At 34.5% G+C, this 17,177-nt stretch overlaps 1 protein-coding gene across 2 annotated transcripts in view; it reads left to right on the forward strand.

Annotated features, from left to right (window-relative positions):
* QSER1 (glutamine and serine rich 1) overlaps positions 1-16,811 on the forward strand; it is a 78,470-nt gene extending 61,659 nt beyond the window's left edge. For both annotated transcript variants that reach the window (XM_032413880.1, XM_032413879.1), the window contains exons 9-13: positions 3,223-3,360; positions 6,125-6,222; positions 9,795-9,947; positions 11,810-11,905; positions 12,931-16,811. In XM_032413880.1, the coding sequence (XP_032269771.1) occupies positions 3,223-3,360; positions 6,125-6,222; positions 9,795-9,947; positions 11,810-11,905; positions 12,931-13,071 (626 nt within the window). In that variant the 3' untranslated portion in view covers positions 13,072-16,811. The remainder of the gene's footprint in view (positions 1-3,222; positions 3,361-6,124; positions 6,223-9,794; positions 9,948-11,809; positions 11,906-12,930) is intronic.
* The last annotated feature ends 366 nt before the right edge of the window (positions 16,812-17,177 follow it).

Raw genomic sequence — 17,177 nt, forward strand, 5'->3', positions numbered from 1 at the left:
TTTCCAGGACATTTTCATCACACCAAAAAGAAACTTTGTAACCATTAAGCAGTAACTCCTCATTCCCTTTCCCCCAGTTGCTAGTAATCTTTAGTCTACTTTCTGTTTCTATGAATTTGCCTATTCTAAATATCTAATATAAATATGCCTGTCTTATTTCACTTAACATGTTTTCAAGGTTCATCCATGTTACAGCATGTTTTCACAATTATTGCTTTTTATGGCTGAATACTGTTCCATTATAAGTTTATCCATTGTATGTTCATTTTGTTTATCTTTTCATCTATTGATGGACACAGTTGTTTCCACCTTTTGACTATTGTAAATAATGCTGCAGTGAACATTGGCATACAAATATCTGTTTGTATCTTTTTTTCAATACATCTAGGAGTAGAATTTCTGAGTCATATGATAATTATGTGTTTAGCTTTTTGAGGAACCACCAAACTATTTTCCACAGTGGTTGCACCATTTTACATTCCCACCAGCAATGCATGGGATTCCAGTTTCTTCATATCCTCACCAATACTTGTTATATTTTGGTTTTGGTGTGTTGTTGTTTATTGTAGCCATCCTAGTAGGTGTAAAGTGGTATCTCATTGAAGTTTTGATTTGTATTTCCCTAACAACTAATGATGTTGAGCATCTTTTCAAGTGCTTACTGGCCATTTCCTTATCTTCTTTGGAGAAATGTCTATTCAGATCTTTTGCACATTTTTTAATTGGGTCATTTCTCCTTTTGTTCTTGAGTTGTGGGAGTTCTTTATATAAACTAGATATTAAACCCTTATCAGATACATGATTTGAAAATATTTTATCCTATTCTGTAGGTTGACATTTCACTTTTGATAATGTCCATTGATGCACAAAAATTTGAAATTCTAATGAAGCCAAATTTATGTTTTTTTCTTCTATTGCTTAGACTTTTGGTGTCATATTTAGAATCCATTGCCAAATACAAGGTCATGAAGATTTACCCCTATATTTTCTTCTAAGAGTTTCATGATTTTAGCTCTTACATTAGGTCATACATTTTTACAGTATCAAAAAATAACACTTATTAATACTACCACTGATCTCATCAGTGAACTCCTTAAATAGTGGGATGTTGTCAAGCTCCTAGTGGTAGATACACATTGTCCAAAATTCTAATTTTCATTTGAAACCTCAAATTTTATCATTGGCAGCAAATGCTGTCAATTGTTTTCGTTGAATGGCAGGTTCACTTCATTAATTTTTAAGAATACCAAGTCTGCCAAATACCCAAGTCTGAATAGGCATAATGTGTGTGTCAGTCATCCTTTTAAATGAAAATGGTGTCCCATGGGGAGAAAAGTGGCTAGTTCATCTTGTAACTCAAACAATTGCATAGATGTTCTTCCGAGAGATAACCATCATACTTCATGACAGAAGTGCTTGTGTACCTCTCATTTCATCAGACAGAATGTTAAGACATTTACTCAATAGTAAGGACTTAATACAAATAATTTTTACTGCTTCACCAAGGACTATTCTTTTTTTTTAATTTTTTAATTTCTTTTAAATAATCTCTACCCAACATGGGGGTCAAGCACACAACCTCAACCTCAAGAGTTGCATGCTCCATCAAATGAGCCAGCCAGGCGCCCCCAGGACTATTTTTAAGTGAAACTGGCTCCCCCCCCACCCTTAAAATGCATGGCAGTGAGATGGCAAAGTATATGGCTACTAGTACAATTTGGTGTCACTGCCTCAATTCATGCTAATAACTAAGGCACCAGTAGTTCTACCCATCATTTTTATAAATGTGAACAGAGTGAAAAAGATATATAACATTTTACACTTTTATGAAAACAATTTTAACATCAGAAAAAGGATCTTGGGGGGAAACCCCAAAAGGTCCTGGGACCATACTTTAAGAACTGCTATTACAGGCTATGGTAATAGTTTGTTAATAACAACAAATGCAACCGAGTAAATTTTAAAGATTAATTGGCTTTATTATTCAATTCATGGATCAGGCAGCATCCCATCTAGCAAGGAGAGGGACCTCAAAAAGGCTACAGAAAAGGAAGGGTTTTTAAAGGTAGAGAGTGGAAAAAATTAAATTAGCAAAGAATCCATTGTTTTAGGCAAGATCGCCCTCCTAAGGTGAAATGAAAGGGGTCTAACAGTAAATTTCCTAGTACTGACCAGTAAATTTGCTAGTGCTGACTGGTTAATGGTTACATTTCTGGGGGCTTGAAACTACAGTTAGGTGTTAAGTCTTGGTGGTGTACTGACTTGGGGCCTTAACTTAAGGTGACACCATTTTGGACCTGTGGTTCTTTTTTTTTTTTACAAGTTACGTATTTGAATGAAAAAAGTAAAAATTGAGACAGTTCTAATCTTGCAGTTTTTTCCATTGAGTTTCAGTGAAATTTTCTCTCTGCATGGGCTATTTTATATATTTTTTTTAATTTCGGGACACCTGGGTGGCTCAGTCAGTAAGTGTCTGCCTTCAGCTCAGGTCATGATCCCAGGGTCCTGGGATCGAGCTCCGCGTCGGGCTCCCTGCCCGGCGGGAAGCCTGCTTCTCCCTCTCCCACTCCCTCTGCTTGTGTTCCCTCTCTTGCTGTCTCTCTCTCTGTCAAATAAATAAATAAAATATATTTTTAAAAAAATTTCGTATAAGCCTTGGCTCTAAACCAGACTTTTACATAATTTAAGTGTAGAAGTAAAAAAGAAGAGATAACTGTATATTAACTTACACGTTAGATGTCTTATGATTTCTTTTATCTAGGGAAACCGTGAGTTCTGGAGTAGCACAAGCTGATGGCAGATGGCTGTGGTGGGGCCAGGGGAAAAGAAACAGTTTCCTATGGGGCTGACGTTTACAAATGCTGGGCTGGAATTGGGCTTCAGAGTCACCTGGGAACCTTTAGAAGTATAATATTTAAGCTTCATTACTACTGCTACCACCTCCTACCCACCTACCCCCACCAAAAGATTCTGTTTTAGTAAGTCCAGCAATCTGGGTTCTTTGTTTTGTTTTGTTTTAAAAGCTTTCTAGTGATTGTGATGTACAAACCAGCTTTGAGAATCTCTAACCCAGGGTGTTTTTAAAAGCCAAATGGGCAAAACTTGAATTTGAAGAAATTTTACCTACAACCTTTTTTCTGCTTCTAGGTTCTTGTTATAAATAAAAGTGTTTTTAAAGTTATCAGGAAGGATATTTAATATTTCATCTTTTTACTCTCCCAGAATTTGATCCTCCAGCTCCCTTTGTCACTCGTTTTTTGAACACAAGAGCGATGAAGGAAACCTTCAAGAGCTACATGGAATTGCTTGTTAGCATTGCTTTGGACCCTGACACAATGCAAGCCTTAGAGAAGAGCAATGGTACAGTCTGCTAAGTAGTACTTTCTTGGTAGTACTTCACGGATCTTCTTTATTCTTGTCTGTTAGTTACGTGTTTAATATATGGATTTTGTAATAGATATCTGTACATTGTCAGTTCACAAATCCATGATATTCATTCTATAAAGTAATCCTATAATTCATGAATTGTCAATACTTGAACAACTTTATACTGAATGTATTTTTATTGATTTCTACACATGGAAAAATTATATAACTATCCACAAGTCTTCACTAAGTGTCTGTATTACATGCAAGGTCCAGATGTCAATATATTCTACTTTCTGATAATTGGAAAGATGAACTGGATAATAGTGGTATAAAGATTAAAATCATATATTTGTGTCTAGTAAAAGATACATCACAGAATAATTATTTTCTAATCAATTAATAGTAAAACAATGCATGCATTGTGTAATATTCATTAATATTAGTCCTTTATACTCTTCCTTTAATAACTTTTTCTTATAGTAAAAGAGATGAAATTAATATCTGAAATAAACTGGTGATTCATTTATTTAATGTTGCTCACTAATATTTACCCCTCAGCTACTATGGCATTCTCCAAGGACAACTAAAAAAAAGGAACAAAAGGATTAATGAGCCAGTTTCCATTACCCTTCTATCAAAATGAATTGTATGCATGTATGATCAAAAGATAGTAACAAAGAAAAATCACTAACAATATACTTCAACAGCAGTGCTTTATAATACATATTTTATTTCCACATACTTTGATACACATTGTTCTGTTTTAATCCCAAAACAATTCAGACAGCCATTTTGTAGATGAAGACAGTGAGGCTCATAGAAGTTAAGTGACTTGCTTAAGAGCCCACAATTTAAAAAAAAAAAGAAAAAGCCCACAATTTCCAGGTAGCCAAGAAAGGATTAAAATCCAAGGTCTAATTTCTGGTCCATCATTTTTTTGACCATAAAATCAGAGGCAGTAATCTGTACATCAGTCAGTTTAGAATCATGTAGAGCTGGAAGAGACGTTACAGATTACCTAGTCTAAAACACTTATTTTGTAGACTAAGGTTCAAAGAGATTAAATGTATTTCATAGAGTTATAGAACAAGCTAATGGTAGAATAACCACAATTAAAACCCAATAGTTAATTCCCCAGGTTGGCATTTTTGCCATTAAATGTTTTTTTCACTCAATCAAAACTCTTTGCATCATAGAATACACATCTCTTAGTACTGGTCATTCCTGGGTAGTTGTATTTTAATTGATTTTTTTTCTATTGCTTATCATTGTTTTATGATTTTTCTCCATTTGCTATAAGGGAGAAGGACATTAATTGTTCTATTTTAAAAATAATCCACAAATGTTTAAAACTTTGTTTTGTGAAATGTAAATTCTTACAGTTTTTGAAATGATTTAATCACTGCTAGAAAGGTAAAAGAAAACTATCAAGGTGTGGTATAGTGACCTTGGAACGCATTCCTCACAAAGGACTTTTTCTTCAATTAGAAGAAGTGTTCTTTTGCTGGTCACTGTTCTTATGTTTGTATTCCAAATATAAAGAATCATTTTATCCAGCTACGAAATTAGTAGCCAGATTCTGAGGATTATGTATACATTTTCAGAAAGGTTATTAAAGGTGATTAGTGTTATGAAATACATTATTATGCTGATAAATTAAGAAATAATCTAGTAACCTAAAATATTTAATACAGCACCAAAAGTAATTAATAGTCTGATGAAAGTGCTTTTCTTTTTTTTTTCTTTTTTTTTTAAAGATTTTATTTATTTATTTGACAGAGAGAGACACAGCGAGAGGGAACACAAGCAAGGGGAGTGGAGAGGGAGAAGCAGGCTTCCCGCAGAGCAGAGAGCCTGATGCGGGGCTCGATCCCAGGACCCTGGGATCATGACCTGAGCCAAAGGCAGACACTTAACGACTGAGCCACCCAGGCGCCCTGAAAGTGCTTTTCTTAAAGGAGCTTAAAGTTTTTCTAAACATTCTTTAGAAAAAGAAAGTGAAAAGTTTTAGTTAGGAATCTTTATTTACTTTTACTCTCCCCTTTTCTGAAATAACTCTTTGGCTCTTGTGTTTTTGAAACTGGATTTTGATCATTTTTTCTTCCCTTACTTTTTCTTTGGCCCAAACTACAGTTAAATTAAGAATATCATACTTGGGAGGGCGCCTGGGTGGCTCAGTCAGTTAAGTGTCTTCCTTTGTCTCAGGTCATGATCCCAGGGTCCTGGGATCAAGCCCCTCATCAGGCTCCCTGCTCAGCAGGGAGTCTGCTTCTCCATCTCCCTCTGCTGTTCCCCCTGCTTGTGCACTCATTTTCTCTCTCTCTCTCTCTCTGTCAAATAAATAAAATCTAAAAAAAAAAATTCGTATTTGGTATTTTACAGAATTTTATAATGTCAGGTAAATCTATATTTTGTAATACGATTATTGTTTGGATGATAAATGAGGTCTAGAGAAATTAGGCAATTTGCTTACTGGTCACTTAGCTGTCATCAGTCAGTTCTAGTGGCAGAGACAAGGTTAAAACCCAGGACTTCTGATCCTGTCATCCTCTATGCTGCTTTTTTCTCACTTGGCTATTGCAGACCTATTTTTCAAGTTAGCTTTTGTTCAGAAAGCTACATGTCCAGTATTTTAAAAGTAATATTTTTATATACCCATGAATTTAATGTTTTAACTTTGAGGAAAAGTTGGATTTTTTACAAGGTTTTGTGTTGATAGTTTATCCTGTTAAAATAAATTTTTATCTTGTTTTAGATGAGCTACTTTTGCCTCATATGAAAAAAATAGATAGCATGCTGAATGATAACCGAAAGAGACTTCTTTTGAATCTTCATTTGGATCAGTCATTCAAGGTATTTCCTTCAGATGATTTATTAGCAAACTCACTGGCAATCATAGTCTTAAGTATAATAGGCAGGAAATTTATGAAAGTCATTCTCAGTTTTATACAATTTTTCACCCAATGAAAATTTGATTTTTATTCATTATGAGTCTGTTCAGCTTGTCTTTTTATTTTATTAAGCCCATTCTTAGTGTTAATCATTTGCTTTTCACTGCTTAAATTCATTTTTTAGGCTTTTATATGCATCTGGAATTCCTTCTACATAATTTCCAGATGTTTTCAAAAGTACTTCCTTTAAACTACCAAATTGCAGTCATTTTTCTTTTAAACCTTTTCAAAATTTTCATATTTCATCTGTAATTAGAATTGGCCTTTTCTTAGCATAGTTCAAAAATTCCCTTACATACCTGATTTACTCAGTATCTGAGGAAAAACTGATCCTAACATAATGGCAGATATATATAGCTGTATCTGTTAATATAGCTTGGAACTCTAAGTTGGTTTTGGTATTATCAGAAATATAGAACAACAAAAAGCTAATCTAAACACACAAAATTTATCATAGAAGCTACTTCGTAGTCAGAAATTTCCAGCTTTTCTTACTGAAATTGTAACATACAACATTTAGAATCATTTGATCATACCTACCTTGGGAGAAGTTTTTTTATGCATTTGTATAGCTTTTTATTTTTATCAAGAGACTTTATTTTTATAGCAGTTTTAGGTTTACAGCAAAATTGAGCAGAAAGTACAGAGAGTTCCCATCTACCACACATGAACAACTTCCCCCATTATCAGCATGTCCCACCAGAGTGGTACATTTGTCATAATTGTTGAACCTACATTGACTCATCCTTCTAACCTGAAGTCCATAGTTTGCATGGCTCACTCATGGTGGTGTACATTCTGTTGCTTTGAGGAAGAAAAGTATAATGACATGTTACCTACTATTAAGGTGTCATACAGAATAGTTTCATTGCCCTGAAAATACTCTGTGCTCTATTTATCCTTCCCTCCTTCCCCACCTAACCTCTGGCAACCACTGATCTTTTTACTGTCTCTATAGTTTTACCTTTTCCAGAACGTCCTATAGTTGAAAACCGTATCATATGTAACCTTTTCAGATTAGCTTCTTTCAAATACTAATAAGAATTTAAGGTTCTGGGGCACCTGGCTGACTCAATCAGTAGAGCATATGACTCTTGGTATCAGGGTTGTGAGTTCAAGCCCCATGTTGGGCATAGAGCTTGCTTTTTAAAAATAAAAAATAAAGATCTAAAAAATCACTTGTTTAAAAAAAAAAGAATTTTTTTCTAACGTGTCTTTTTATGGCTTGACAGCTCATTTCTTTTTACCAGTGAATAATGTTCCATTGTCTGAATATACCACAATTTATCTATCCATGTACTGAAGGACATCCTGGTTGCTTCCTTACCTTGGCAATTATCAATAAAGCTACTATGTAAACATCTGTGTGCAGGTTTTTGTGTGGATATAAGTTTTCAACTCATTTGGGTAATTTGTATAGCTTTTTCACATCCCTGTTTTATCTGAACTCCACATAAAAGTGAAAGTTGACTTCATTTTAGCTAGGTGAAAATTAAAGCTCTGAGACTGAGTTCAGAATTAAATCTCACCAGAGGTGCCTGGCTGGCTCAGTCAACAGAGCACGTGACTCTTGATCTGGGGGTTGTAAGTTTGAGCCCTGCATTGGGTGCAGAGTTTTCTTTAAAAAAAAAAAATCAAAGTTAAATGACACCAAACTACTAATAGTCCTATATTCTTCACTGACATGCACTTGCAAAGAAAAAAAAGTCAAAGGGTAGTATGAAACCCAGTACTAAGAATCTGGTCTACCGACTCCTAGTCCAGTATTTTCTGCTTAACTGCTGTCATCAAATGAAATTTGGAAAATGCCATATTTTCTGCAGAGAAGAGAATGCTGTTATATGTGTGTTTTCTAAAAATTTACTAAATCCTTAAAATGACCAGTTTGGGCTACCCATTTTATTTTTAAAGATTTTATTTTTTTAAGTAATCTCTACACCCAAAGTGGGGCTCAGATTTATACCCCCAAGATCAAGAGTCACATGCTCCACTGACTAAGCCAGCCAGGCCACCCATTGGCTAGCCATTTAGAAATGTTAAACCAGTTCTCTAATAACTTGTATCACCACTTGGAATTTAGTAGATTCAGTAGGTATTTAAGGCTTATGCAGTAGTTTATGATGAACAACTGAAAAATTAGTTTTCATATTCTTATTTTCAAAGAAAAAAACCACAGAATTTCTAATTTTAAAATTAGTTATTTTTATTATTTTCATTTATAGCAACTTGCATTTCAAAGCCAAAATATATGCACAGTATTACAATATGATTTTAAAATAGTAAAATACTACAAATAGTAAATTATAAAAGATTAAAAGATTTTCTATTCATTAGAAATAATTAACACCATTAACATGATGATCTCAGTCATTTTGGGAATCCTAAAGCCTTTTGAAGTTAATCATGTTCTGTTTTCCTCTGAAATCCATGTGCTTCCAATCATCTTTAGCGTCTTATCATGAAAGGTGCTTGGGAACTCAAGAGTCTGGAAGAGAGTTGGCCTTAAAGGTTGTAACTGTTTATAAAACAGTGTAGCTTATCAAATGGGAACTTCCTTCTGAATAATAAATATAATGGGAGCACTTGAACCCTTTTAGTGTCAAAATAATAAATGATTGTGTGAACTCAGTTTAATCTTTTAAAACAACTTTTTTTTTTTTTTTTAAGTAAACTCTATGGCCAACTGAGCCAGCCGGGTGCCCCTTAAAACAGTACTTAAACTAGTTAAATTTAGCTACAAATATCATTCAGTTATTATTTGTAGTTTTTCATGTCCAGATGATTTGCCAAGTAGTTAAGGGCAAAATATGCCAGTGACTTTTAATGAGTGGCCTAGAATTGGTTTGGCCACATGGCCACTAAGTTATCAGTGAGTAACTGCTGTGTCATGTGGCCAGAAAATGCATCAAGGTCTGTTTTAGACTCTTCATACAACTGAGGTCAAAAGAAGCAGAGACGTGGTGAAGCCAGAGAAGTATTACAATGCTACTTGTTTTCACTCTTCTCATCAGGGAGAGATCCCATTCATCTGGGATCAGACGCGTTCTTTATAGCAGGGCTTGGCCAAGAGTCAGGTGTTGACAGTGGTTGAATTGGTAGAGCTTTGAAGAAACCTGTGTCCCTCTTTCTCCTACTTTGAAGCCACAGAGAGGCATTTCTAGAACTCTCTGGCTTGTTAAGGAGTCCCTACAGTGCCATGTGCTATTGGCATAAAGCAGGTCATAAGGTAAGGTTCACCCAGATTCAAGGGATGAGGAAGTAGGTTCCACATGGTGATGGAGGAGCTACAAAGAATTTGTGGCTCTGTTTAATACCCACGTGTATTTCTATATTGTATATATTTACCATACCCCATCTATATACATGTGTGTATTATATATAAATGTATGTATATATTTCTGTATTTTTCAAATAGCTGGAAGTAGTTTGGATTAGTTTTCTTCTGATGTCAGTTATTTTTGCTTTATTTTAAAGAATGCTTTGGAAAGCTTTCCCGAACTAACAATAATTACTCGAGACTCTAAAGCAAAAAGTGGGGGTTCTCCTATTTCTAAAATCAAAATGAATGGCAAAACTTATAATAAGAAAACTCTAAGGACTTCTAAAACAACCACCAAATCTGCACAAGTAAGTATATATGGTTTGATATAATTATGCCTTTTCCAGTTAATATTATTCCTCTTTAAAATATTGAAACAAGCAAATACTTTACTGTATTGTTATTAACTCTGAAGTCTTTTCAGGTAGGAATGAGCAGCTCCAGCTCAAAGAACAGATACTCGGTCTTATTTTGTTTTTCTGCATTGTCCAGCACAGTATCTGCATATAGTTAGTGCTTGCAGTTTTGTTTTTTTTTTTTTAAGATTTTATTTATTTTATTTGAGAGAGAGACTGAAAGAACGAGTGGGAGGAGGGGCAGAGGGAAAAGCAGACTCTGCTGAGCAGCAAGCTGGATGCAGGGCTCCATCCCAGGACCCTGGGGTCATGACCTGAGCTAAAAGCAGATGCTTAACTGACTGAGACACCCAAGCACCCAGTGCTTGCAGATTTTTAAAATAGATGAATAGGCAAGGAATTACCTGATACCTGTATTTATATTTTCTGTATATTTTTTTGTCATTAGATACAAATGCATATAGGTAAGTATGCACATGTTCCATAAGATTCAATATTCCATATCTGCAAAATTATTGAAATTGGGATTCACTCATTTTCAAACATAGTCTAAATTATTGCCTTTTTAGAAATCAGTTTAGCAACATCAATTTCACGTCAAAAATATATTTTGTGGAAACACATTCACAAATGCATAAAAATGTATGCTTTTGCTCATTGCCTAATTATAAGAGCAATACAGTTATGCATCACCAGTGGGAAACTGGATAAAGAGCCATCCAGATAATGTAATACTATGTAATTTTTAAAAAGACTCATTCATTCTTTCATTAAAATTTTTTGAGTGCCTGTTGTGTGAATACAGTTCTAAGCACTAGGAATAGAACTGTGAAAAATGGTCAAAATTCCCTGCCCTCATGTAATTTATAGCAGTAGGGGGTTATATGTAATAAATAGAAAGAGGCAAGTTTTAGTTAGGTTAAAAACAAGTTATAAAAAATAAAGTTGCAGGGGCGCCTGGGTGGCTCAGTCGTTAAGCATCTGCCTTCGGCTCAGGTCAGGATCCCAGGGTCCTGGGATCGAGCCCCACATCGGGCTCCCTGCTCTGCGGGAAGCTTGCTTCTCCCTCTCCCACTCCCCCTGCTTGTATTCCCTCTCTCGCTGTGTCTCTCTCTGTCAAATAAATAAATAAAATCTTCTTAAAAAAAATTTTAAAAAAAATAAAGCTGCAGAACAATATGTGTAGTAGGATTTCCTTCCCATTACAGAATTCGTGTCATTAATACATCTTATACATGGAAAAATATGGAAGAATATATACCACGCTTTTAACCCTGTTTATCTCTGAAGCAAGAGATTATAGGATTCTTTTACTTTATAAGTCATCTTACATGTTTACTGTTTAAATTTTTCTATGTTTAAATTTTTTGAAATATTGTGCGTTTATATTCAGAAAAAAAGTGAAGATTCTAAAATACAATTTAAATTCTTTTTTTAAAAAAAGATTTTATTTATTTATTTGACAGAGAGAGACAAAGCAAGAAAAGGAACACAAGCAGGGGGAGTGGGAGAGGGAGAAGCAGGCTTCCCGCGGAGCAGGGAGCCCAATGCGGGGCTCGATCCCAGGACCCCGGGATCATGACCTGAGCTGAAGGCAGACAGACACTCAACAACTGAGCCACCCAGGCGCCCCTACAATTTAAATTCTTATTTTGAATAAGCCTCTTGTCCATATTTAAGCCTATATCTAGCCATATTAGTCATTTATTTTTAAGATTTCCATTAAGACTTCTGGTCTAGTATTTTTGTAAAAGTATTCACAGTTCAAATAGTCCATGAAATAAATATGACTATAAACTCTTTTCTTTTTATAGGAGTTTGCTGTTGATCCAGAGAAAATACAGCTGTATTCTTTGTATCATTCACTCCATCATTATAAATATCATGTTTATCTGATATGTAAAGATGAGGTAATTTTTTTCATTTATTTAAAAAAGAAATGTTTTTCTGAACTTTAAGGAGACTATAGCTATAGTATTTTTTTAATGTCTTAGAATTGTTAAAAAATACATGTGTCTATAATTGTCTTGTAAGTAATGTTATTCTGAGTCTCTCTGTTATGTGTTGTGCTCATATTAATCTGAGGCTCTTCCAGAGCTGTAAGTGGTAATGTTTTTAAACTGTTTGCTTAACTTTATGCTTTATGCTTGCTTTACATTGCCATAATAAATGGTACTTGATTTCATTTTCTTCACTCATAATCCATCATGATCCTGCTTTAATTCACTTCAGTCACTGCTTTGATATCCTGCCGTCTTCCTTATCACTAAAATGGCCTTCTCCCACTTAATTGCTGAGAAAGGGGTTTTTGTACATGGTCAGGAAGAAATGATAGTTAAAATTTAATTGTAACTTTTACGTATCATAATTTAAGTTGCTCAGAAGTTATATATGACAATAATACCACTTTGTGGGTGGGATAGAATGATCAAGTTCCTCAAAGCTTAAATGGCTGTGGACTGGACTTTTTTATCAGCACTACCAGCTGTTTAAGAGTTAAGTTGTGGATTGAGGCTACACTTGATGTATTTGATGATAATCAATGGAAAGATGTTCATAAATCTAACCTAGCAAAGGAGAAAATAAAGATTGTCATGCAAAATATGATGACTATTTTTACATTGCTCTGAATTGCAGAATTCACCCCAAAATTTGTCACTTAGCTTTTAACACAATTGGAAGGAATTCAGAAGTTTGAACCATTTTTTTTTCTAGCCTTCCTCTTTGCCCTCATGGAGCTAAAAATGATAGGATTAGACTTCACCCAAATTTATATGAAATAATCATTCTCCACGGATGGCATTTTTTTTTTAAATCCATATTTGTAGGTGTATTCATAAAATCCTTTTCATTCAAGATACAGAAACCATAAACCCTTATGAAGAGCTCATAAAGTGATAAGTATAAGCTAATGTGGTCATTCTCTTTATTTTAGATTTCTTCTGTGCAGAAAAGAAATGAAGACTTAGGACAGGAAGAAATTGTTCAACTTTGTATGAAAAATGTAAAATGGGTGGAAGACCTATTTGAAAAATTCGGAGAACTTCTAAATCATGTACAGCAGAAATGTTCCTAACATTTCCACGGAAGTTCTGTCTGTGTTATAGCACTAATGAACTGGCAGAGATGGGGGGCCACAGGGGGTGTGGGGCCTCAGATAAGTGAGTGTGAAGCGGTGGTCTCCTGCGGGCACACCTGCTTTGCTCTTAGAACTTACTGGTGACCTCTGCTGAAGGACAGTGGTGCTGCCCAGGAAGTCAGGCCTTTGGAAATGGACCTAAAATCCCACCACATTTTTATCCTAATGAATGATTTTTCTATTTTGTAAACCATTGGGTAACTGAGTTTTATTTTCAGAAATGTTTTTTGACAAATGATGAAGCATGCACTAAATATAATTTTTCTTTATTGCTAGAGAGATAACACTTCAGTAACTTGATTATTTTTTTCCTGACTCTGACTAAACACCAGAACGAAAGAGAGGTGGCACCAAACGCCTATGTTTATATTCGTGTCTGGCCACAAAATGGAAAGTATTGTACATTATGTAAACAGATCTGGTGTGATGTGACATTTTGTATGAGAATATCCTCAATTTAAAATATGAAATTCAGAAACTGCATTCTGCTTTACGAACTCCTTTTACTCTTAACATGTTCAGGAAACTGGATGTGGAATTGGTGCAATTCTAGGACTGCTTTTTGTGTCAAATTATATTGTAATGAAAAAAACAATGACATACTATTTTCCCTATCTCAAAGAAAAGTATTTTCCTTTATACTGTTTTTTCCTTTGGAAAAATTTTTCAATTGTACATTTTATTTCACTAATAGTTGTATTTTTCACAAGGAAAATGTTGTGGTTATAATTATGTTTGATGTATCTGTACTACACTTTTCATTATTTTCAGTAAATCTTATTTAGTTATATATTGAATTTCTATTGTGAATTCTATCTTGAGGTAACCATTTTTGTTTATATGGATTTGCTTCAGTGTTATCCAGAATATGCATTCAGTACTAGAATTAGTGTAGCTTTATAAGTGGAGTTGTGTTAGACACTGCAGTCATTTTCCAGTTCATGAAAATCGACTCCTTACTAGTACTTGATTAACCGATTTGTCAAAATCAGAATTAACCACCATTATACATTTGGAAGAATAAAATTTATAATTAGGCGACATGCAGTGTTAAACACAGCTTACCTAACTCTTAGAACTGGAAGTGGTAGAACTTTCCTTTTGGTGCCTTTCCAACTTTTATACGCGCTGTTGTAGCTTTCTTTAGTTTGATAGCTAGTGTTTCAAGTAGTTTAGCTGAGACAGTGAATGTATTAGGTTCAACATGACCTTTTGTTTTATTTGTGTTTGCCAACAGGATGCCTTATTTGTTTGAGAAAAAGATTTACTAGTGTCCTTCTAAACGATCTCCTTTTTTAGGATTCTAAAGAAGTTGTTAATCATCCTACTTTTTGTTTATTTTACCACCATTTAGTGCCTTAAGTCCCATCAAGAAAGCAGTGTTCCTGCTCAATGCCCAAATAAGACGTGCTTATGTGGACATTGCTGTTGTCTTGATTTTGAGTTAACAGGCCAACTTCTTATACTTAAAACCTTGGTAAACTGGCAAAAAATTAAAGATAACATGTGACTCGATTTGAGAATGAAACGTAGCATTGAGTAGAAAATGAGTATTTGAGTTAAGCTTACATATTTATTTCTGATGGTTATCTTATTAAAAGCAATAATCCTTAATCAAACAATCATTGTACCTGCCATTAGACAAGGTAATAATAGAAGTTTCTCTCAGTGCTTAAATATTCCATTTCTGAAAGCTTTTAAAAAGACCAGTTTAAACAGTTTATTTTGAAAACAAAAGTAACCTATTAGATTCATTTTGCCTAACTCAGATGAGACTTACCAGCAGTGAGAGCATCATAAAATTGATTTTGCTAAGTGGAGAAGAGTAGGAAGCAGCCATATTTCTTTCTGATAGTGATTCTGGACAGAATTGGTTTCTTTCATTTATGAAGTGCAGAGTAGATAACTACATCTCCTAATGTAGTGTTATACGTACATGTCTTTACTCCCCCCAGCTTACTTTCCTGAATCGTTGATGATTAAACATTTTTAAGAGCTGTCATGCATTTAGGTAACACTTGAAGTACATGTTTGAAATCACTAGCCACATCTCCTTCGTAAGGCCCACGGAAAACAGGGACATTTTCTTAAAGTTGATCTTATGTTTCCTATAGAAAATTACCCATTTCCTCTTCAACTGCAGTTGCCCCTCAAAATGTTGGCAGTTGTATTCATTGTAGTAAAACAAGTGTTTTCATAATATCAGAGGCCAAGTCTTTGATAACTGCCTGAAGGAGACCCAGTTGTTTGGCACGGTCGTCTCTCATTTGATCATATATTATAGGCAAGGACATCAAACTTGGGCCTTAGCAAAAAGTGGGACTCTTATTATGATGTCCATTCATGAGTCCTTTCTTTGTATGAAGTTGAATAAATACCTAGCTGGTTAGCATTCACATTCCTTGCCAGGGAGTTTGAAATTTATAATATAGAAATAATTTTAGGTTGTAGATAGAGTTAAAGAGGTAAAGCACATATTGCCACCACCCAGGAAAACATTTTTAAGAAAGATTGGATTTTCCTCCCTACAGATACCTGGAAATAATTTAATATAAAAAATCATTTTGTGTTGGTGTTTATTTGTAGTTCAGATTAGTGGTTATAGAAGGGGCTTCCTTGTTCCCATTTTCATGATAACCCAGTTTCCACTTATTTGATCCTCTAATGAAGTCACAAATTTATCATGACTTATGAATTATCATGGTAAGTCAACAATAGAAACCGTCCATATTTCTATTATACTATCAAATAGAAAACATTGGTGGGATGGAAAAATCCTAATTTAAAACAGCTTAGAAAATGTTCAGATTACCTTTAAGTTTCTAAATTTCTTTAAATTTCTAAAACTTTTAAAAGTGAAAATTACAGGTGATTCATACCTTATTACTCTTTTCAGAGCTTTCCTCGCATTTTTTAAAGTCTCACTTTCCTTTTAATATATATATTTATTTTTGTTGAAACAGCTGTTTTCCAGTCTATGATTTTGGAGTTATACCCATAAAACCAATATAGCAGCAAGGTTATTGAATCAGCTTTGGGTCCCAAAAGTTGCTTCAGATGTGCAAGTTGTGAATTTTACTGTATTTGTAGAATACAATTTTTGCTTTAAACTGTAGTTCCATCTGTTTCTCAGAAATGCTTTTCAGATAGAGTAAACTGTCCCAGGATAACTGCTTCTACCTGTGTCAATTGCATTTGACACATAACTGCACAAATGAACAATGTACACTATTGGTTGTGCATTAACTTACATGTACAACTTTTGGCATCTATGTTCACAAATGCATGTTTTCGAAAATCACCTTTATTTATAAGTGACAATAATTGAAGTTAAGGATACAAAGAAACCTGCATTTGTAGCCCAGAGTTTTAAGTGGTCCATAATACAATGTATGGAAATGTGAAAGACAATTTTGTATATTTGTTTGTTACTAACTCAGATCATTAAAATGAAAACAATTTTTTAAACAACAAAATCAGAATGTTTTGAGGTTTTTTTTTTTAAGAACTGAAAACTGAGGTATTCTGTTATCCAAAAGCATCATCACGTTATAAATTCTTCACACCACACATAGTATGTTGTAAAGTCCTAAACAAAGTTATTAGGAACAGATCTATATAAGCTATTGAGTACGTAAAAACGAATTTATCCTGATTCCTTAATTTTCAGAATAAGATCCTGCCTTTACCTTCATATGATTTTTAAAAACAGTATTTCAAGTAAATATATATTCAGCATATTTGCTGTGTTTTAATTTTTTTTTTTTTAAGTAATCTCTAGGGGTGTCTGGGTGGCTCAGTCACTTAAGCATCTGCCTTCGGCTCAAGTCATGATCATGGGGTCCTGGGATCGAGCCTCGCATCGGGCTCCCTGCTTGGCACGGAGTCTCTTCCCTCTCCCTCTGCCTCTCCCCCTGCTCCTGCTTTCTCTCTCTCAAATAAATAAAATCTTTAAAAAATAAATCTCTACACCCAGCATGGGGTTCGAACTCACGACCTGAGATCAAGAGTTGCACACTCCACTGACTGAGCCAGCCAGGTGC

This window comes from Phoca vitulina, unplaced genomic scaffold (genome assembly GCF_004348235.1).
Source record: "Phoca vitulina isolate PV1807 unplaced genomic scaffold, GSC_HSeal_1.0 scaffold16, whole genome shotgun sequence".
In the NCBI taxonomy this organism is placed as follows: Eukaryota; Metazoa; Chordata; class Mammalia; order Carnivora; family Phocidae; genus Phoca; species Phoca vitulina.